This window comes from Argopecten irradians, chromosome 3 (assembly GCF_041381155.1).
Source record: "Argopecten irradians isolate NY chromosome 3, Ai_NY, whole genome shotgun sequence".
Lineage (NCBI taxonomy): Eukaryota > Metazoa > Mollusca > Bivalvia > Pectinida > Pectinidae > Argopecten > Argopecten irradians.
In genome coordinates this window covers 23,840,364-23,865,087 of record NC_091136.1, presented here as the reverse complement: position 1 = coordinate 23,865,087, position 24,724 = coordinate 23,840,364, and the positions used below count along the sequence as shown (strand labels likewise).

Genomic DNA, 24,724 nt, shown 5'->3' with positions numbered 1-24,724 from the left:
GCATGTCGAATACAAAATGCATATGCATTAGAATATACATGTATACGATATTATGAAGTTAAAATCGTATAACATTATATTGTATGTCCACTGAAAAGATACATACATAGTCAATTTTGGTTGATAAGGTAATATACTTTTAAACAAAATTGAATATACCAAAACAAAGCATGGTTATAAGACAAAAGAGAGTATTTTATTAATGAGATATGGGCGTGGCCTAAGATATAATATCTATCAAATCCATGTGTAAATTAAAATCTTAATTAGCTTTAAATTGATGTTTTGATGAGCAGTCTAGTCACAAAGAAGGAAGAATCAAATAAATTCGATTTTATCGTTAACTAGTTTGATCACGCCAAATTATTAAAGTTTGAACTTGTGAATAGTTATTGAACTTTTAATGGCAATGTATAAATATTAGATGATACATCCAAATATATTTCTTTCTTCTTATCTTTCTCATTCTTTTCTCTCCGATTTCTTTCTTTCCTTTCTTCCAACTAATAGTAATAAACAAAAGAATGCACATACATGTAGGGTCGTCACATCTTATAGAAGCAATTAAGTTTGTTGTGTATTTGAACAAACATTTAGAGTGATTTAGAGATATAACACATATGATCATACAACAATACTAAGTTAGAATATGTCATCATTCAATACAGTAAAACCTAGAGTGTATGTTTGTAAATAATTTGGGTAGTCATTACAATTTAAATAAACTTATTTAAATGTGAATGATTGAATATTAACAATGGAGTAACGAAAGCATTTAAAGAAAAAAATATAACTGTAAAAAGTAGCATTCCTGGTACCATACCAATAACAAAGAAATTGTTGTAATCATTTTTTTCTTTCTTTTAATTTTTAAGCTATAATATTTCCAATGTGAGTGAAATTTGTAATTCTGTGTTTTTATCATAGGAATTGCATAGGGTCACGAAAGTAGAACACAGATACAGTATATCTGAAAAAGGACGTTGAAGGGAAGAGGGCCTTCAGCATACGAGTTATACAGGAGGACATTGTGAACAAATATCTGACAGAACTTGTATAGTGATATCAATCAACCTCTTCAACTAATTAACTGTGACAGATTGATGCAATTAAATACGTGTTAATACACAGTATAAAATCGATAAGATAATTATATAGGATCATATGCATGGACACCAGGCGCGTGCACGTGACTACAACTGACCACTAGACTGACTAGAGCGACTTGAACAAGTGATACACAGCAGGGGAGTTGTTAGTTTCACAACTAAATAAAGTGTTACAACATTTTGTGTAGATTACTTAGATTAAAAAATGTATTGTTATTTAAGTTTACAGTTGTTTCCTATAATGAGGTAAAATAAGCTGTTAAAACGCAACTTGATTTATCTATTTATAGAACTCTGTATGCTCTAAGTCCTAGCTGGACAAATATTATATTATCTTTGTGTCATATAATTATTATTTTTATAATATATATACCAAAGCTAATGAAGTAATTTTATCGATTATCATGAGGCATTTATTACATTGTCTAGGAAATTAATAAATAATGTGAGTGTTTATCACATTGTCTATTTTATAGGAATACATCGTATGAAACTATTAATATAATTTTACGTATTAGTTGAGAGATAAAATTATGACATTGTTTCTTATGCTAGCATGTGTAATACGATATGACAAATCTATCTCCATTACATTTTATAGCAACTATGACATTTATTATATCTGTATCAAGTTTTATTACAAGACTAAAAATATCTTTATCTAAATGCCATGACCAATCAGAATATCTATAGCTGAAAATGGTATTTCGGCAAGGATTTAGTCTTAATCCAATGCATATACCTCACTTATAAAACATACCTTCAAAGTGATTTGTTTATGAACAATTATTATCAAATTCACAATTCTTCAAATGAACCAAATGTTTTTATACAATAAGCAACTTCAGTAAGGCATTTTTGTTTTATAAAAAAGGCTGATACTACAATATACAGTACATGCGCTATAAACAATAAGAAACGTGTTTAAACACATGAAAGAAACCAAGCTCATATACCCTTCGTTACGGATTCTACGGTTTTTATTTTTAATTCATTTAAAGTCAGGAAAACAATAACTTTATCTAAAATAGTGTTTATATTTTGTTGTACATAGATATATTGTTTAGTCCAAATAAAGCCTGAGTTTAATACAACTAGAATTTATCAAAACATGTATCTATATTTCTCCTCTGATATTAATGTTGTTATACAAGTATGGATGTTGTTAAAAATGGACAAAGATGTTGTTTCATATGTAATAACATATGTAAATATAATAAATATATATAATAAATAAGTGTATGTATAATATCATTTTCTGTTTTATTATTTATTCAACAAACATATACCAGTTGGGCCTGGATTTTACTTAATAATCATGACACATTATGTATTACAACCATGAGATATTTCTTTAGCATTTCTGCATTATTTAAAACAGACATAATTTTTTAAACAGAAATTTACAGTCAAGATTGTCATGAAGAAATTACAAGATAGAAAAATATATAATACATTCTGTTTCATTTACTTTCGAGGGATTTCTGGTAAGCTATTCTCAAATCATTACGGTATTGTACATATTTTTGCTCTCGAAATCAACAGATAATGTATAATATTACATCCTTCACTGTACCTGGTTTAGTGTTAATTATGTGTTAATTGAAATTTAATGAGCTTGATAGAAAAATTAAGACATTATCGTTAATATAAAACTCCTCGGCTGGATTAATAACCTAACCATATAAAGATTACTTTAAAGTCGTATTTTTTTAGATAAAATCTGAAGATATTTTCCGATATAATCTTGTAGACATTGTTGTGATGGCTTACATAACGGTGTATGATATAAAACATCGCAATACGAATTGCCTCCCCTTGCCCTATACCACAATGACATTACGTATTCAGGGCGGGTGAATGTTTATATCTCCTGCAGCCGTTATCACAATATTATTTGTGTAAACAAACACCTGCCTTTTATACACACAATAAACAAACACACGCGCCGAGTACCGAGCGGAGCCAACAAAAGAAAGCGTGCCACATTTCGCTTCGGACAAACTGACCGCTGGTCAAACCAATGTGATAATTAGAAGAATGGGCACTGAAACGATTTATACAAACTTAGTATTTTTTGAATTGTGGTTAGTTTAATTGACCAGCGCGTAGTTTACTGTTATCTCTACGTTCCGGCCGGCTGTAGTGTACTGGCCAGTGCAATGGTCAAGCAAGATGGACAGGTCAGCTGATTATAGGTCAATAAAATAATTAGTACCTAACAGACGCGTCCTGCGGCGTTATTGTTGCGTCTGGACACACTGGTCAGCCGAGGTCAGCCCCGCTCCGGCCACACGCACTAGCCGCTGCTTAATGGACCGTGACTAATCCCCGGGTGCGTTAATTGTTGTTAGTCTCACAGCTGGAAGTGATCACCGCTCAGCGATAAGGCGCTAGGTTCCGTTACGGTCAAGCTTGTCCTTAACTGACCCTTACCTTGACCTTACGCTAGGCTACTAGTGGTCAGCCGTGTCCTGAGCTGACCTCCGGAACAGCGCGCGAGGTAAAGTATACAGCTCTCCGCGCTACTATCATAAAACGCGTTGCCAAGGAAATTTTTGCGAAAATTCAAAACTTTTGATAGATATCTATTCAATGCCAACTGTTTGTATTAATAATATGACTTTTTCACGTGGTAAATATATTATGTGATATTTATTCACAAGTTTCTCTCACTCTCTTCTCTCTTACTGGCGTACTTCATATATTTCTCATCATTCGATACAAATCATTAATTCTTTGACAACGTTCCACGAAGCACAGATATTTCACGCGGGTAAACTGGAGTCGCAAAATTCTATATAAAATTGGAGAAAATGACAGGAAGTTCTCTGTACTTCTATATTGTGTCCAAAGATCCAATCAGCTAAAGATGAAAGTAAAAAAAATAATCCGATTTCAATGGAAGTGTTAAAAGGCAGATTGTGACTGCAAGTATGTCTCGTTGACGATCTGCGCCCATATCATGTGGATGCTATCCGCGACCATTACAAGTAAGTATAATTATTGCCACTTTTTTGGTTTTATTTTTAATGTTTGAGCTTCCAGGCGAAGCCGCCAGTAGCTGTTTCTTGATTTCTAGCCCCGATATGATTTAAACGTAGTTGATATTAAGCCTGGTGCAGTCTACATGTATGAATGTATATTGAGATCATATGGAATCGCCTGGGCAGTGTGTTTTCAAACTAAAGTAAAATATGATGACCTAAGAAGTTAAAATATTCACAGCGCTAGTTCGGTAGTGTGTTTCTTGTATGTGTCTACTAGCCTTACCCCTACATTGTGCAGAACCGTTCATAGTGACCATACAACTAGTATATCGGCCCGCCAAGCTCTGTGCACGAATACTGGTCATGATGTAAACTGGCGTAATGTTGCGCACACCTATCACCCCCTTGGTTGAAATAGACTGTGCCGGTCGACGGGGTCATTTGCCTGTAACCCATATTACGGGCCACCACGCTTCAGTTGACCGCAGTATTTCCCGGCGAACTGACGACATCCTAGCGGTTACTTTTTAGCAAAATATGACTATCATTTAAAAAGTAACAGGCCAATTGACAAATATATACTTACTTTCATAAATGTGTAGTCGTTGGTCATAAGCAGTCAGTGACTTAGCAATCCAGTCCACGGAGATATACACACTGGACTGATGTAGCCCTAGCACATGTTTCTTACTATGTGTTAAAGCCAAGGCTCAGACGGTGTTTGTTGATCACGGCAGGAAAATATAAACGCGTGGATGAAGTGACCACAGCACATGGTTTATAACTAATAAACACTTTTTGTTTCTTAAACGTTGGATGATACTAGAGAGTAGCTTTAGTCTACCTGTGTATCGAGTGGTTACGCTGGTCAGTGGTGGTGTTCTGTTTACGTGTGTGCGGTCAGTGGCTCGGGCGACCTCAAGTGACCCTGGCCAGACACATCGTGTCCTCATGAGGTGACGGGTGTGCGAGGAAGACAGAAGAAAACAAGGATAAGTAAAATTTAGGAAGGTGCTGGTCGAGTTTCCCATGATTCAGCTTACACAGTCCGCCATCTTTGTTGATAGTCTTTGTCCAGATGTAATACTTAGGTGGGGATCACCGTTTTAATGATCAGACCAACGCAATGTCGCGAAGGAAACAGGGCAGACCGCAACAGAGGAAAGCACTGGACTCACGTAAGTCATTTTTAACACACAGAAATATGTAGAATACTGTTTAATTCGTTGTCAAACAGGGGACATTTGTCTGACCACTTCAGTGGACATGGTCCGTACACTTGGCGCTGAGGCAGGACCAGACGAAGCCTAACCGATCCCATATTGTACCGAGTTACGTCCACAACTTTATTAAAGTCAGTTTTCACGTCTTAAAACACAACATTTTCAATTCCATCACGTGTTAAGCTGTTTGTAAAGAAATAACAACTTTTGAGATCACAGGTGAAATAACGAAAGTAGCCTCGATGGAAAACAGTATGTCAAAAAGGTCATTAGAGGAATGATTCGCACATTCTAAGATGCCCACATTTTGCTCTTAAAATATCCAATAGAACTGTCAGTGTGATTTTTATTGACATTAAAACACAATGTTTTGTTTATATATTCTAATGTTATCTTAAATACAGGTAAAACTAGTTTACAATGTACTCCACGCTGTTAACCTCGCTAGACGCGTTCATAGAAACAGATATTTATGCTACTCGTGTGTAGCTTAAAATTGTTGAACAGGGAATGCTGTGAAGGGAAAAATCATGTTTGATGAAAATGACAACGTTATAACGAGCTTTTTAGTTTTACCGGAAAACTAATCGTTCAGCCAATGAAATAACACTGATTGGTGTTTTGTAGTCAGTCATGAATGTTCTGTAGCGTTTAGTTCGCAACTCGTTCAGTTTTCGGTTACTATGGAATTTACAACTCTCCTAAGTGAGTATCTGGTGAGTTAACTCATTATTTTTACTAATGAAATATGTTTCTAAATTAATGTCAGCCATTTTCTGGTTATTTAAAACTAATCTCATGGACATGGTCTCTCTTGATTTCTCAGCTGAATCCAATTCAAAGCATGATGTACAGACGTTTTCAGACAAACATTTTGGAGTGATGCTTATATTTTGATATCTCATTCTTTACCTACAATTCAGATTTTCAAATCTTAGTTAAATATTTAACTGAAAATTCTTAGATTATTGTAGATAAACTTATGCAAAAGGTATTTTTTTACTTAAAACATTTGACAGAATATCTGCTATGTTGTTTGCATTTTGATCAGTGATACATTTATCACTGTCACTAAAATTTTCTACACATGATTTTTTTAAATGACATGCAAATAGTTAATGAGATTTGTGAAAACATAATGAGTTTCTTTAAAGATTTTCCTTATTTTCGATTAATATCAATTCAAGAATTAATTTTGTAATGATTGTGAAAATTTGATACAATGTATATTTTGGTGATCACTAAGAAATTAAAATATATATAATTATAAGTAAAAAGTTTCAGTATACTTGCATTGTATAAAAATGTATTATTTAAACTAAACATTGTATATTATTGATCAATTAAATGTTAAAATGTCCTCAAAATTTACAAATGTAAGAAAACTAGTTTTCCACAGATTCATTTAATGGCTTATATGTGCGTTGGTAAATGTCTACACACATATAAATTGATTTATAGATGTAAAAAGAGCCATTTCTCCTAAGGATAAACACCTGTTTTCACATGTGTTCATTTGCTAAATCCATTTTGATTCACATAATAATATCTACTAATGTCTATCAACAAAGCAGAACAGACTGTGATCAACATAAAAATTAGAATGTCTCTTCTTTTCGGATTATATAATGTCTAAGAACCAATGTATAAATTAACTCTTTCAATTTTTGGGATAAAGTTCTTCAACTTTAAACCCTTTTTTTTGATTAAATAAAAAAAAAAAAATCTTTTGTAGGACAGGCGCTGTTTAACCAATGTGAAACAAAAATGTGTGACCATCTCTGTATTTTTGCAACAGAATAGATAAAACTCTAGGATAAGTTTTCCTTTTGTGTATGTCTGAAAAAAGTCACATTTACAGAAAGTGAGGAAGTGATGTAGGCATTTGAAATAAGTTGAGATTCACAGTGTACCCACTTGAAATCTATTCAATCCTAATCCCTCTGCCAGACAGAGTAAACTCCTACTTTTTTGGTTGTTTGCTTACTGCACCGGTGGTAACACAGGGGCGCTTGGCTAGTAGTGTAGTGTGGATATATATTTTGGAGTCAGGTCATGCCTAAGGGTTACGCGGAATTGAGTAACTCTAGATAAGCAGATATAGAGCCCAGCCACATAGCTGACCCCTCACGTAGGTCCTGTTCAAAATCTCATATTTGCCGACCAGTGTGCAGGTTTCGTTGGTCTGCACACTTGAGCCGCTAGCCTCGCAGATAGCCTCGTCACCTGGGAGCGAGGTGCATATCTTTAAAGCCCATGTATGTCCTGCAGTACTGCGCCCTTGCACCCAACACTTGCGTTGCGCAGTAACACACACAAGCCGGACCTTTCTGGTAAATGCAACGTAATCTTTTCCAGTATTACTCATTCCTTGTTATGAAGAAATAAAGAAAAGTTAGGTCTTAATCCCTTAGATTTAAATACATTTTTTTTGATAGATATGTTTGTTTACATAATACACATTCCAATTTAAAAAAAAAAAAAAAGATCTGTAAAAAAAATTAAAGTATGTTAAAGTTTATCAATTTTAAAATTCTGATATTAAATTAGGTGATAGCATACATGATATTTTTGAGGTTGAAAGTCAATGTTTGAGACGAGGACACTGTTTACTATGAATGTAGTGTGGGGGTGTCTGTTCTATGCACTGTTTTGTATATGCATGCACCTTGTGCAGTGGAGTGGAGAGGTGTATTTTGAAACCAAAACACCCTTTTTATCGTTGATCAATAGAGATACTAGTTATTCAAGGCTGACACTGGGACAGAGGACTATATTGAAAGGTCACAAGGCCCTCTGGTATACAGACAAACATTCTCATAGGATCTGTAAGGGTGCGCTAGGCTAATGGAGGGGGAAAAAAACCTTATTCCCTATTAGCAAGATTTAATAGGTCAGAGCAGGAAGGCAATCCTGTTGTTAAAAATATGACAAAATCTTCTGAAATCTTTTAACAGGCGAGATACGTAACTGGTGCATATGGAGTATAATGGACAAGTAGAAAACACCCACTATCTGGAAAACATTCCTATTTGTACTTCCTGAAAAGGCTTCCTTGGTCCTCGTTCTGGCCCCTGTAGGCCAAAGGTGTCGAGTGTAATGCACAGCACATACTCTGCATTGATTGGTCAGTTGGAGCATATTTTTTAAGATCCTGTATCTTTAGTAGTGTATTTGATGTGATAACATGCCTTATATTTGGTAATTTTTTGTTCAACTCTAAGTGACATGCAAGTTAGGTTGCCTGGTTTTTAACCTTAGCTGTGGAATTTGAGACCGTTTGGTAAAGCTGTCCCTCGCTGTGAAAAGGAAGAGAATTAGGCAAATACAGTGTTGCCTATGGTTAGTGTGGGAGGAGGAGAAAGTTAGGCAATTAAAATGTTGTCTAGTTTATGAGAGTTAGAAAATTACATGTTCTCTGTAATAAGTGAGAGTTAGTCAATGGTGTTGTATAAGAATTGGAAGTAAGGTGTAGGTGAGAGTGTGAGATTTGGACAATTTTATCTAAAAGTTGTTGGTGTCAAAAGAGTTGGGCAATCTCAGCTTTATGTTGTAGGTGAGAGTTAGGCAATCTCAGGATTAAGTTGTAGGTGATGAGAGTTAGGCAATTTGAGCTTTATGGCAATTAGTTAGTTGTAGGTGAGTAGCAATTGAGCTTTATGTTGTAGGTGAGAGTTATGCAATCTAGGTTTAGTTGTAGGTGAAGTTAGAATCTCAGGATTAAGTTGTAGGTGAAGTTAGGCAATCTCAGGTTTAAGTTGTAGGTGAGAGTTAGGCAATCTCAGGATTAAGTTGTAGGTGAGAGTTAAGCAATCTCAGGATCAAGTTGTAGGTGAGAGTTAGGCAATCTCAGGATTAAGTTGTAGGTGAGAGTTAGGCAATCTCAGGATCAAGTTGTAGGTGAGAGTTAGGCAATCTCAGGATTAAGTTGTAGGTGAGAGTTAGGCAATCTCAGGATTAAGTTGTAGGTGAGAGTTAGGCAATCTCAGGATTAAGTTGTAGGTGAGAGTTAGGCAATCGCAGGATTAAGTTGGTGGTGAGAGTTAGGCAATATCAGGATTAAGTTGTAGGTGAGAGTTAGGCAATCTCAGGATTAAGTTGGTGGTGAGAGTTAAGCAAGTATTATGTAGCAGCCAGGGAGGGGGGAGTTATATCATCGACAGGCTACCAGATGGAATAGAGGCTAAAAGAGGCCCTGTCGGAAATATTTTGTCTGCATGGGCAGTCTGGTTCTCATGGGGGTCCTGCCAGAGACGAGGAGGTTGAGGAGGAGGGGGATATGTGGGAAAGAAGTGGTTTGGTACAGATATATACAGAATGGGGAAAGAGGTTAGTTAAAGTTCACCATACATAGTGTCACACTGCCAAAATGTGAATGTTCACGGTCTGTGGTCTGTTATTGGAGTCTGTTAATAAAACAATTATTAACAATAAAAGTTAAAAACAATGGAAACTGATAATTAAAGACAACAAGTTTAAAACTATATCCGTTTAAAACTACTGGAGAGAAAATTTATATGTAATATCTTCAACATTATAGTTTTTACTATAGTTTGTTAAAGAAAGTTTATTGGAAGGTTCCTTGACAATAAGTACAGATCTTAGAATTAAACACTTTATGCCAGCATCTCAGCAATCTGGACACTATCTATGCTTCTGTTTTCATTGTGTAAGATGATCCCTGTTTTAAAGATCTTTTTGTAAAGGTGTTAAGTCACATGACCATCGTTAACAATTTTCTCAGCAAGGTCAGAGGTCAGCCTCAGCTCCAACTTGCATCCCTCAATGAAAGAGTCGATGACACATGGTTGCTATGGTGTTGCATGGCCTCTGCTATCTCATGATTTATTTGGGGAGAATTTCAATGAAATTGATGGATTGAATTTGGGGGAAACCGGGTGATGCAAGATATTGGGTCAGTGAGTTCACACTTGTTTTGACCTTTTGTTGTATTAAAGGGTCATTTTAATCCATTAACAAATAATCTTATCAAACTATATCAACTGATACTGTAGTTTTTCTTATTAAGAAACAGTTATATAAATGAGTATGCAAATGAAAATTGATGCTGAATTTTTTGTCAAAAAAATCTGATGTTGAAAAAGCTTATAAAAATCCTTTAAAATCTACAGTATTAAAAGCTTGCGTTAAGTTGAAGTTTTAAAAAGTATTGAAACAATTTTTAACTTAAATTATAAACTCATTTGCAATTAAAATTCATTACATTTTTAATTTCCGTTAAATTATATTGAACTTTTTTAATTGAAACAATTAAAAACTTTAATTAAAAAGTTTTTGTAATTGGTTTTATATGAATTTATGACAGTCTTCTTAAAGGGAGAAAAATAGGACTAGAAGAAGATATATCTGTTGAAACGATGGCAGATTTTATTTGATAAATGATGACATAGTTTTTTTTAAATCTGGTAAGCAGTCTATCCATGACAAGTGATGACAGGGTTTATCAGAGTCGATCTCCTGCTCTCAACATTGATCTCGTAGATTTGGTGAAGTAGTGTCTCATTTTTTTAAAAAAATATGAAGATGGAAAATTCAAAGTGAAGGTTAGTCAGTGACACAGGTGTGTTGTCTTGAAACGCGACTCGTAAGTTTTCTGTGCAATAAAATGAGTATCTCTCTTCTTTGCAAAGTTGCAGAGCAACAGTGACTTAAATGGCTTTGACACACAGGTTAAATAAGTAGTATATGTCTGATATTGGTGGAGATTTTTTGGCTGTTAGAGCATAACTTGGCAGGGGTTACTCAGATTAAGTTGCCCAGAATCTTCGAAGTATTCTATTTTTAATTTGCACTGTCTGTGCATGCTGGAGCTCTGGTAAAAACAAAACCAGAAAAAAATCAGTTTCCTACTTTCAGGTGTAACCCTTGCTGCCTTTGGCAAAAATGGATCACCCTAGGGTTGGTTTTTTCTCTATCTAGCAATGTATCTACCACTCCGCCATTTTCTTACACATGATACAATATGTTAATTTTTGCACACATGTTTGGTCTTGGCGTCTTTCCACTGCATATTATGCCATCATCTGGTGAAGTAATGGTAGAAAAGTTGTGTTTTTTTTTTAACATCAACAAATATAAAATCTGTGCATCAAAATTTTCATTATGTAAAATAGATTTTTAGCCCTTAACCCATATGGCAGATGCTATTCATGTCCAAATATTTGTGCATGAAAATTACATGTGAATAATAAAATGTGGGTGGTCGATTCTCTGGACCTAACCAATCATTATGTACATGCCATTAATTCTTGTCAATTAAAGCTTCATCAAGTTTATAACTTGTTAAACTGACACTTTTAATAGTATTAATGAGAAAATCAATAAAATTTTGGTTTTTTGAATGCTAAAAAGGTAGTTTGGGAAAGCAAGGGAGGTAAATCTTACTATATTTTAATTTTTAAAAATATCCATCTTTATAGTATTGGCTTAAGAAATAATTTGAATTTGTAATTCAATGGGTTCTTGGAGAAATTGTTGAATATTATCAGTAAAGGGTAATAGTCACCTAAATCAAAATCCATGTGAAGTATTTTAAAGACATTACAGCTTGGTCTCCTAATTATGAAAAATATGCAAATTTAGATCTGTTGTGCAAGAGAAAGTGTATAGCTTAAAATTATAATTATCATGCTCCATTTGTTAAATACAGGTTAAATGATGGAAAGTAAGTTACAAAAATATAAATATGAAACAGGAAGAAATTGCTTATCTCCCTTGGGTGTACGCTTCATCAAACCTCAGTCGAAAAGTTTTAATCTAAAACATTTTAGTCTATAACATAATTTATAAATTTTCATCAATTTTCTTATAAAAATGTGGTACCTCTAATATTGATATAAATGTACTTGAAAAGATTAAAGGATATTGAAATTTCTAAGTTATGAAAATGATTAGCATTGTTTAATTTAACTATAAATCAATAGATACTATTTGTATATTGTGAAAGCAGATCCATCAGAGGATCAGATAGCTGTAACCAACATTCTATTTTTATCCCCGGATTAATTAGTGTTCAATAAATCAATATTAATTATTGATCATAAATTGTCACACAGTCTGTCCAAAAGCTATTTAGGAACATTCAATGTTAAATTTAGTATCCCAAAATTTCTAATTTAGAAGAAATCATTTATATTTATATCAGTCTATATATATATAGACAAATATATGTGTATCTTAGATTAAAGAACAACTGTGTTTTGATAAGTAATATTCAGTAACAAAAAGAAGAATTGTTTAAAATATATATTTCAATTTCAGTTGCGCACTAGATCATTTACATATTATATATATAAACTCGATCTTGCGGAAGTCTGGGGCTTCATAATAAAGTTTATGTCTATGTATTAGTGAAGATGGAGGCTATTATGAAGTTAATATAAGAGGAGTTTTGCTGGGGGCATTTATATAAGCTAAAGATGAGGTGGATTAAAAGGGTACACTTCCGCCCAGTGTCTGAAATTTCGAGATAAACCTATTTGTTGTATGGGGAATCCATCCTTTGATCTTGTGATGAACGTTAATGTTCGACCCTGTATCATTTATTAAAAAGATAAATTTCTAAACCCAAATAGTCGTTAATGTTAATTTGAAATAATGGCGAAAACAGAAAAATTGAAGACAGCTTTCGTTCTCCAAAAATGATTACTGGGGAAAAATACAGCATTTGATTTGATGATTACATGATAAGGTACTGTCTGGTACTGTATCTTGCAGAAAACGTGAAAAATAATTCTGTTTAAATTTCCATAGTGGTAACAATGCAAAAAGTTATGTTTGTTTTATTATTTGACATTACATTAAATTTATCCAATCAGGGGACTAGACATGCTTTAATGCAGACAATCAGCTGAGACTCATCGTGTGTGCCTTTGATCATGTCAGGATTCTGAAACAATATGACGGAAAAAATTAAGACCCGGCCGTGGTTTCAGCCCACTTTTGCCTGCAACTCATTTGAACATTCAACTGGTGAAGACGAAAGACAGAAATTTCTTTTTTCAAACGTGATTTCAATTTAGAGTTCCTTTATGAAAATCTTAATAAGATTCCATTATGTCAATAACATTCGGAGAATAATTCCCGGTGTCATGCACATATAAACCTTCCTGTGTACATGTGAAGGTAGGTTTTGAAAAGTCTGTTTTATAATGTAACACTTTGACTCTTTTAATGTAATCCTGGTATTGATGGTCAACAATTTTTCAATTCTAATTTTATGTAAAGATGTCAGTCCCAATTTTAATAATTATGTTACTTCTCCTTCCAGTAATGAGTACATAATTTTTTAATCAGCTTAAACTCGTTAGTATATAAATATTATATCTAAAATATTTTCATATCTGGAACAAGTTCAGTATGTATTATGTAACATCTTCTGATAACGATAGTGAATTTCACCAAAAACATTTTCCTTTACGATAGAATTGTTTACTGCTTAAAACCTGAATTTAAGAAAATAAGGACCCCACCCTTATCAAAAGGAACGACAAAAGTTGTCAATCAAATTATGAAATGTGTTCATTTAGATAAACATTTTTCGTAAACAGAAAGGATTAAAATTCTCCGACAATTTAAAAAATTATCACATTGACTTGTCTGTCCACTTTTTGTAAGACATGTACAAAAGATTCGAAATTTTAAAAGGCATTGTTTGAGAAAGCGAGAGGAGCAATTATCTTTTCAAAACTGACCTATTTAGTCCATACATAATTTTGTGGCGGCCATTGGGTTTCTTTTTCGGTGTTGTGTTTATTGAGACGAGAAGAATGACCGATTGGGTGTCTCCATGGACACCGTCCATTCCTTACCGGTATGTTATTATCGATACCTGTATCTATATACTACCTGTATTTACCTGTGAAGTCCTTGACACGACTGCAGTTTTCAGGTGAACTTTTAGCTTTAGTCCAGGGAAATCTAAGTCCTGTAATCGGGGCGATCTTTTTGTTGAGTTGCGTGTGTGCAGCAACTGCGTAATGAATCCACTGTAAGCGCCGTCATCGGATCTTAAAAAGATATTCAGTAACAAGCGTAAGATTATTACTCGCACGTCCATTGATCTAGGTTATATATTATCTTATAATTATATTATATAAAATGTCTTCACTGAGCTCGTACCATTCTGTAGGATTCTATAGGCCAACAATTCCTCTGTATTATTAATGCCGATATTCAAATGATGACTAAATCTTGAATTTTAAATATTGTAGTTGTTCATGTGTCATTAACGTGTATAGATGTTACATAATCCCTTGGTCTCCACACGGATCAAGTTATCTGACAGACAAGAAAATATGTTAAATGGATTCGTAGATCAATTTTACCATTCATAATGAATGAATTCAATTCAGATTGAAAGGCATCAAATTTGTTTCATTTAAAGTTTTTATGAAGATTATAAATTTTTTTTAAATCATTTAGCTAATTGAAAAAATAATTAATTATGAAATCATTTGTATCTTCCGCTATCCTTATAAAGATATTTGTTATTATTTTTTGTTGTTGCTAAATTGTAGTATGTAGTGCAAACAATTAAACTGCTTGCTTATAACAAAAGAAATTGGTTATATCAAAATAATTATTCTTTTAATATTATTTAAAAGAATGAAATGCTTATGTATTTATTAAGAAATTAAGTATTTATTAAGAAATTAAGCTGATTTAAGCCTCTGAAAAACTTTAATACATCAGGAGTATATATTTTAGCCTATTAGAATATTACGATAGAAGATTGTGTTTGATATTTATTTACATGTATCTTTCTATCTCAACTTGTATCTAAATATTAATATTACTAATTTTTGTCAAAAGCTAAAAGCTAATCTTTTAATGACGTCGTCTAAAAACCACATTATTAAAAAGATATCTTTGTGCATGAAATTATCTACAGTTGAACGTAACAAAACTCCCAGTGGTTTTCCACAAAAATGTACATATTATTCACAGTGACATGCTAATTTTCCAAATAAATTCTGTAAACCTTTATTCGTTCATGATAAGAATTTAACAAATAAAAGTTTGGCCCTTTTCCAATGGTCCGTAAAACTAAAACAAACAAATAATTTTTACATCTTTATGAATTAATCACTAGATATCTAAAAAATAAAAATGAATCGTTCGCTGTCTGAAAATTAATATATCAAAATGAAACTCAAATTATTGTCAGAATTAACACTTTGTTAAGAATCAATTTCAATTTAAGGCATTAAATCATTGTATCTGTAAATTCTAAAAGGTTTTTCTTGTTAACGATTTTGTTTCCCACTTTCTATGTGTTAGTGTTAAAAACTTAAATCAACTGTTATAAAAGAATTAAGATTTTTATGCAGAAATACCGTATAAATGATAATGTTACAGATTTAAATGATCTTTGACATTTCAATGTTTACATGTGTTGAAATAATAAATAAATATTGTTTAGGCTAAATAAAAATTAAGATCAGGATTTGCGTAATGATATTTGTAAAAGTCGTGTATCAATTGAAATAAAAATATTGATATCAGACGAATATAATTATGCTTTTTTTGTGAGGACAGTATTTTGTACAGCAATAAAAATTTGATTATGTTGAAGCTGATAAGGCGAGGGCTTGTATTGATTTTCAAAAGGTTTTAAAGGATCTGGTCTTAAACGCTCACTTAACATGCAAATGTGGCAGACAAACTTTGAATATTCAACAGGCTTCTTAAATTATAAATTGACACACAGAGGTATTGTAATATGAAAGATGATATTGTTCTTAGGAAATGTATCTGCTGAGGAAACCAGTTAAATTATCGAATGTCTGAAATTGAAAATATTTATAGAGATATTCTAAATATGAACCGAAATCATTACACTTTGATATGTTCAAAAACCTTTACAATTTCTTATGCATAATTCATTTATAATTATGGTACTTCATCTAATACATTTCACATAGAAAGTAAATTATGTCATTTCCAGCCATGTTCCTACATTAAACAGGATAATGTATCAGTAGTTAAAAACGAGTTACACGTTTGAAGGTAAACACTAAATGCTATTTTGCATAATGTTTTCTTTGAAAAAAATTAAATGTGCAAAAATCCAGATTTTGACGCTTATTCGTTACAAATAAGCGGCTACCATATATGAATCAATCATTAAAATAAGTAAAATTGACCAATATTTTTTCGCACGTTTTAAAATTTACTTAAAACTTATCCCATGGGTATCAGTTTGCAGTGGACAATACGAAGGAGACTTTCGCTGGCTGCATATTTACATATGTTGTTTTGGAGATTTTTATTACGTAGTTCTCCTGTGCGTGGATAATAGACGGCACACAAGTTGGGGGACATCACCCACGGGGGGTGTTTAGGACAAAGGTCTGAGTTGGTAGTGGCCGATCTTAAAGCGTATAATTACGCGTTCTGAGCAGTGTACAGTTCTAGCACTGAAACTGGTGCCACTGGGAAAGATGACAAGAAGTCTCCTTTTGTCATGAGGTTGAGTAATGTAGCCCTGGCCGTCACAATAGGTTATACAATGCCAAGGGGGAGAATCTCCACAATAGCTTCCACAGATGCCGGACAGCAGCTGAACAGCGTCCAGGCGGCTTAGAAAGGGCCAGAACAAAGGATTACGCCCATGAGAAAAATTTCTTATTTTTCACAGTTGTAAGATGGAGATTTTGAGAGAGGCAAACGTCACCCAGGACAAGACAGTGGCAGTATTTCCACAACAATACATCCTTTATTTTATCTGACTGCGGACGGCTTGAGCCAAATTTTCATCAGCGTTCATGTCACCTATCAAGTCATAAAGTTATGCTAGATTAGGGTAATTATGACTTCTAAAAATAAACGGTGGAAATTCAATCGAAAAAATAACAAGTTGAAATTCGACTAGATAATCAGACGATACAAAACGCTCATTGTGATTGTCTGACAATTGATATTTGTCCCTGTGGTTTTAAGTAAACATTTGAAATGCGATATTGGGAACCAAATCAAATAAAGATGTTAAATATCAATATTAGATGACACATTTAAAATGTCAAACTATAAAAGATGAAGTCTCGAGTTTTGGAATAATTTAGAATAACAAATTTTAGAGACAGAGAAGAAAAGCTTTTTTTCAGATCAGTTCAAGGTAGCAATTTACAATCGCTGTTTAAAAAAAATTCAATTTTAATTTATGCATTACTAATTAGATGACTGCGAAAAGCTAGAATGCCAGACGGATGACACTGACAAGTAGACAAAATAAACGTCATTAAGGACAATTTAAAATTTTTCATTGAAACTTCTGACCAACATTGATGAGTTTATGGTCACTGTGACTTACTGCCAAGAGAAAAATGAATTTGTCATGCTGGCAAAACGACACTGGAGCCATTGTGACATTCATCGTTACCTACTGCTGCAATTATCTTTATAAATGAATTACATTTCATGCTTTACAGCAAGATTTATTTCATTGTGTTCCTTTGAAATTTGACATGTATACAGACTGAACACTAGATATTCTAAAGTATGACACACACACATATACTAAAGTGAAAAAGAAAAGTTTTCAAGCGATTAGTTTTATGACAGCGACATCAAGACTTGTCTGTCCATCAGACAATGTCTTACCTTATCTGAGAGTTGCAAATTTTCATTGTAAAGTGTTTACTGAAACAGAAGCCATCAATATCATTGATCAGATATTTGTCACAAAATGACAAGCTCTAGGATTAAGTTCTTTATTCGTTAATATCATATCAAGTTTCTTCTGTGAATTTCAATGCAAATCAGTCATCAAAAAGGTCAAAAAATTGTGTTTAAGTATTTAACTGAAATTGAAACACTATTTCTTTATATGAAATTAATTTCATTCTTCCAATAAAACCATTCTCTTAATTTCAAGTAACATACATATTGACTATGCAGTTTTATCATGTATAAGAAAAAAACAATCAAATTTTGACTTCAGGATTTTTGAATTTTTTGTTTGTTTGGCAATGGTAGCTATAGAACTTTAAAAATTGTAAATTTATTGAAATAGCATTTTTATCATCGGGATCTCTGAGCATGTTGAATACCACTAGTGAGAGAAAAGCAAGGCACTTCAGGAAAACTTCACTGATCTCAACGAGCACATATGAAAATGAATAATAAAAAGAAGAAATATTGTAATTTAATTCTGTATCTGTGAACTAAATTTCCACTTCATGTTGAAGGGTTATATTTAAATTTGAAGTCCTATAAAATCTGCAACAGCTTCTGCAACACAGAAATGCTTAGACAGAATCATTCTTCCTCTCATCTAACTCATCTAATTTGCATATTTTAATTAATAGACATACTTCAAAAATCAATAACATTACTTTGGGAACAAATCCATATAAACAAGCCATGATGTACCGATGCCGGAAATAGGATATTATTTCATTCCACAAAATGTAATGCATTTTATTATCAAATGTTCTGTTGAGATAAAACATTTTATTTTAAATTTCATTTCTAAGATTTCTTAATTTTTATTTTGAATTGATTTGTTAGGATTCTTTGTCTTTGGAAATTAATTAATTGAGTGAAAACTGTTTCTGTGTACAGGGATATGTTTGCACGGTGTTGTTAAATGCTTTTTAAGTGATAAGTTTTCAAGGCTTACAGATAAAACTTAATTGATCACTATGAACAGGGAGTATCACGTTCATGATTTCATGAATCTAACCATTTTTTTTTTATTATTGACATCTCGGCTATCTATATATTATGCTTGGCTCCGAAGCTGGGAACAAATGAGTGTGACAGAGGGATTAATGCTCTGTGTGTTGTATCGGTTGTAGTTCAAAGGCTCATACTTAGCCGGTGTCACCAAAGTTGTAGAAACTGCTGCACATTTGTACCACCTGTGTCTGAAGATTTCCCACCTTCTCCGCCCTCTGGCTACGGCTGCCTGTCAAACGAAAACATGTCCCATCAACTTGACGATGGTTGCCAGTATAAACCCCGCACATAGCATTGGCAGCTCCCTTTTGTTTTAAGCATATCTCTCTCCTGTATAACCCTTCTCCCCCCAGATAATATTGGCAGCTCCATATTATTTTTAGGATATCGTTCGCCTGTAACATATTTATTTTCCGCAGACCCACTATCTGTCCAGGGTATATGGTCACCGATGCGTTTTACTGTCATTTCTGCGGTCACACTTGAGTGATCGGATGGGGCTAAACATGTCATGTGAGCATATAGCCAGTGGAGCATAGCAATCTAAATTTTAGAGTGTTTGGTCTGGAAAGATATTTTTTTTTTTGTATTTTTTTATGTGTTATGAATACATAGTATGCAAACTTAGGTGATATGAAGTTTCATGTTTTGACATGTGCTTGCCCATTTAGCATTAATGAAGGGATATTTGAGTAATTTATATTATATACATACAAAACCTTAATGCAAGATTCACATTAGGACCATTAATTACAAAATTGCTTTTTTTGTCAACTTTTTGTCACACATGACTGCAGTTTCCTGAGGTATCGGACCGAAACCAATGAAGAGTTAACAAAGATCGGACAACTCTGCTTAACGACTTGTCAACACAAAGAACATCACTGTGCACAAAATCTTGCAATGAAAAAAATGGAGATTTCAAATTTAATTCTCAGCTCAGACTTTTAAGTTTGAATAATTGATTTTTTTTCAATTTTTGCGCTGAAATTTTTAATGTCTCTTTCATTTTTTTAAGTCTCGTGTGGTTACGAAGATTGGCAGAGCAACATGAGCATTTGTTAGGCTGATGAGCTTGTGGCTAATTCAACGTCCTTAACACTTTGGCCTTGTAGGCTTTGTTAATTTTTCCGTTAAAGTTTTAATGAATGATTTCGAACAAATTGCCACAGTGAAATGAATTTGCTTAGATACGTGAGTGGATGTACACCTGGTAAAGTATTCTCGACGTTTTACCAAATACACATCTTCATAGGTGTCCTTTTGTTTTTAGAGAAATTAATTGAACAAAAGTAATTTTTACAGCAACGGAATGTTGCTAAAATGGCGAGGTTGTTGCCCTTTTTTGTGATGAATGTGAAAGGTTAGATGAATTGAAAAGAAGATACATGCTGCCGATAAAATTATTAATTGATTTGAAGAAATGGATACAGATTTAATGAACTATAAATTCTTTATATTAAATGTCACAGAGGAATTTTTTCACAGAGAAAATTAAATTGGCTCACTGATTATATAAAACATTTCTAAAAATAAATGTTTTAATCACAAACTTTTATCGACAAAATAACAAAATTTATGGAATTCTGCACAAAGGTTTTGCAAAGGGAATTTAGGAGGTAGTGACATGAGCAAGGTTAACATTTTATTCTAAAGATTAAGTGAAATTTTGTCCACTTGTGTGTGGCTTGAGAGTGGACACCTGATAACTTCTGGACATTGCCCTATAATGACTGGACAATGTTAATCATCCAGTAACTGAGCCTGATCGATCAATTTACCTTGTGGCCATTTTAAACATTGACTTGGGGCAAATTGTTTAGATTATGTATATATATATAACCACTAGATAAAATGTCGATGTCCTAGATATTAAGGTTGCTGCCCTCCACAGTCCACACGAGAGCGTTGTCAGCATACAACTTAACCTCAAGCCAAACATTAATGACCAGTTTCATAAGTAATAAAATTGAGTAAATTTTGTTTATTTCAGCATAATTACTGATTTTAAAAACATACAGACTGTATGGGAAATGTATCTCTTATCCTTTGTAAAAGGTCGTAAGATTTAAAAAATCTTATTTTATAAAGCTGATGATGTTTTTTGTACTGTTGTGGTTTAATGTAGTATGTACTGGTGCTTTTGACCACTGAGCTAAGACTGCTGGTGTTAATCAGAAGGTTTCATGAGAGGGAGGGAGGGTGGACCCTATTGGAAGCCAGGTGAAGGTCATGCTAAGACTGCTGGTGTTAATCAGAAGGTTTCATGAGAGGGAGGGAGGGTGGACCCTATTGGAAGCCAGGTGAAGGTCATGACCACAGGTCAAGGTCACAACGTCTGAACCTTTATGATGTACCTGATGCCATTTTCATCTGTCCTGAATTGCCACAAATAGAATTTCATATAGCTTTTCAATTAAAAAAAAGTGGGGTGAAAATGACATTCTAAAGTGTTCAAAGTTGGAATAGATTGTCAATTTCTGCCTGTTTTGATCAAGTCTTATATACATATACTGGTTATTTTGTAACCAATTACCTGTATTTGATTTACGTTTGACCTGATATTTGAACATCACACTTTACTTGTGACCAAATATAGAGTAAGTGACAGCAGAACATATCACATTGATATCTGATTTTATTGAAATTTTCCCATTTGAACAGGAAAGATTTTAATCTATAATTTTGCTGATTTCTTCGTGATTTTCCTGTCAGTGATGTGTCAGTCGAGTACAAAACAGTATAAAGAAGCTTGGCCGGTAATTCTTACACCAGCTCGGACACTTAAGAGCGAGCCATGTTAGGTTGAGCCTTTCATCAACTCCCACCGGTAGACATCACAATAACACAAACCTGAAAAAGTCTACCTGAATGCACAAACAGAAAACGCGACCGATGACTAGGAAAAGTCGACCATTCATGCCTGGCTTGCCTTTGTGGCCGCTGGACACTACGATGGTGATTTCTGGTCTGGAAACGGCACTTCACGGGTCATTTTTGTCTGATCCATGTCCGGAGATTATATCCATAATCATTATCAATAATTGATTTATTGACCAGAGGTCCCAGCTAGCCAGTACGGCCATTATAGCTGGCTCATTGGCCTCTATGGCAGCTGTTACTTCATTATACATCACACCTTGAATTCTACACAAGAAAAAAAAGATGTACGGTAGAGTACAATAAGTTTTGATGTCAGTATATATATAGGATTGATAGAGATGTGGCTTATCTTCACAGTCAGGTTCATTTGAGGACATGCAAAGCGGAACCTGAAGAAAATGCATTAACTTACGTCTGGTTCCAAGAAAATGCCCTACAAAATGGCTTCAAAACTTGCAACCAATATGTTTGGAGCTTATGGAAGAATACCAAGCACTTTAACCACTAAGCTATTCCAGTCCCATATTTACTGAAGCCTTAACACTAAATTTGCATCAATTTGTAAATGAAGGTCTTCTCTATTGTTTTAATGCAAGAGAGTTTCCTACCCGCTTATTGTGATCAGTGTTGTAATAAGCCTGTCTCCAATAAGTAGTAAGCCAACCTTAAGTGATAAGCCCTTGTCTAGTAATAAGTCAATGGATAGTAACAAGTCTGGTGTAATAGTCAAATAAGTCTATTTTTATACTCATCAGTAAAATATGTACAAATGATGATCTGCTGATCTACACTTTGCTTATTTCAGCTATACATATGTAATGACCACTTTGACTTATTGCAGAGTAAGTACGCTAATCCACTGACTGGTAATACACAATCTATAAAAACAATACAGGGCCTTGTGTATAACATAAGGAAGGATGTGAAAAAAAGTGGTTGACAAGTGGCATTTTGACCATCAAACCTGAAGGGCATCTGTAAGGTTTTCAGCTCCAGTAGCCCTGAGTTAGGCCCTGTTATGGCTGTTTGACTCTGTATGATGAGCTTGTGTGTGTACTGTATGTGTACCTAGAGGCCTATCTGATACATATTAAAAGTCAATGACCACTGGCTGATGTTTTCAGCTCGCCTGGCCGAGTCTGTATAGTACTGACCAATATTGATTCATATATATATGTGCTTTATACCTACAGGATGTCAATTTCTTTGTGTATTCTGTCCTATAGAAAGAGGCCCTACCTAGGGATATAAGCATCATCTTTTTCTTATTACGGCTTCTCACTTCAAGTTATCATTTGTATTGTTAAAAGGAATGAGTTTGTTTGTGTTTTGAGTGTCTGGAAATTTTGGATGTGTGCATGTCTTTGTTCAGCTGAAGACCTTACTAGATGTTCATTGATGGGGTATGCAAATGTTCCAGCATCACTTACATAATCAATTGTCCATTTAAACCAATTAAGAGGCTCATGATTAATGCCAGGGAACAGATGAGAAGACACTTGCACTTCACCGGTTAAAGAAACAGTGAGGGAGAGTTTTGTCCCCTTACTAGCCTGCTGTCGAATATCAGCGTCATAGCTCATTGATTTCTCAGCTCCTGGGAAGCTGGTGCTTTACAATTGATGTTTGATCACTATTTAACAATAGTAATTACAAAAAACTACCCTGTTCGGGACCCCTCAATTTGTCCAGTCTCAAATGTCACTGGCCTGACCAACAATATTGTGTCAAGGTTAACCTTTAACCCTTGTGTTTGACCTTTGGCCCCCCATGAATGGAAGGATCATTGCCCCAACCAGATACACATATACATCTGTATAACAAGGCTGGACCTGATTAGCCAGGAGTTGAATGGCCAGGCCATTTAAACCTGTTGTCCAGCTGGTAGTGTTTCCTTCAAAAAGTTAATCATTAATAATTGTTGGTGATGGTCAGGGAGGCTCCCCAATGGGTGTCTGTTTACATTATTAATAAATCACATATTTTTTTTAATGGTCAGTTGGTCCATTTAAGGATGTTTCTACAGGACTTATATTGATATTGCTATGTGAGATGTCCTGGTCACTAGATAAGCGGCCTCAATTTATGCAGACTTTTGTTTTTAGTGGACGTCCAGGGAGTGGGAACATTACGTCATTTATTAATTTGATTACCAGTGGTTAGTGCATGATGCAGCTGTGAGATATGATAAATGGTTTATTACTGGTTGGTCAGAGGGGTTCCCAGTAGGGAAATTTCCATTGACATTAATTAAATTGTCGTACGACATTAGTCATTATGACAACTGCATTCTATATATGTTTGTTTTCAGAATAGGAGGCTTCAAAAAGGGTTTGTTTATTCAAAGATATTTCAGTTGGACTGTTTGGTCTGGTTATATTTTATGTTATTCAATATATTTATAAGGTAGATGTTGTACTTGAAGGCCATAGCTTTGTGATAGTATCGACAGCCGCAGGGTCGCGGATCATTGCACAATCGCTTCACAATCCTGTAGCACTATTGGGGACAGTCTATGAGTGGTAGGTTTTTAATGGACACAGCTGTGGACATCCAACAACTTGTATCTGTAACAAAAGGGACAGAATCTCCATTTGATCTGTCATCACTCATAATTAAACAGCACTGTGAGGCAACACTCATTCAACTCCTATTTCCTGGACTTGCTGACCTTTCCTTTGAACCTGACTTTAAAAGACATGGAAAAAAAAAATTAAAAAAAAAAATTGGAAGCTTTTGTTACCCTATAAATATCGTAATGGATTACAAAAACACGTTTTAAAAGCCTATTAATATATATATATTCAGTCAAGGT

The 24,724-nt window shown here is 34.0% G+C and overlaps 1 protein-coding gene and 1 long non-coding RNA gene across 3 annotated transcripts in view; one reads left to right on the top strand and one right to left on the bottom strand.

The window, feature by feature from the left end:
- Positions 1-4,408: 4,408 nt before the first annotated feature.
- LOC138317934 (B-cell lymphoma/leukemia 11A-like) overlaps positions 4,409-24,724 on the top strand; it is a 106,323-nt gene continuing 86,007 nt past the window's right edge. The window contains exon 1 of one of the 2 annotated variants that reach the window (XM_069259910.1): positions 4,409-5,277. In XM_069259910.1, coding sequence (XP_069116011.1) covers positions 5,226-5,277 — 52 coding nt within the window. In that variant the 5' untranslated portion in view covers positions 4,409-5,225. The remainder of the gene's footprint in view (positions 5,278-24,724) is intronic. The other variant, XM_069259911.1, reaches the window with a different exon arrangement.
- LOC138317935 (uncharacterized) overlaps positions 13,115-24,724 on the bottom strand; it is a 60,585-nt gene continuing 48,975 nt past the window's right edge. The window contains exons 2-3 of the long non-coding RNA XR_011207825.1: positions 14,201-14,351; positions 13,115-13,231 (exon numbers count right to left, since the gene is read on the bottom strand). This is a non-coding gene — a long non-coding RNA (uncharacterized lncRNA). The remainder of the gene's footprint in view (positions 13,232-14,200; positions 14,352-24,724) is intronic.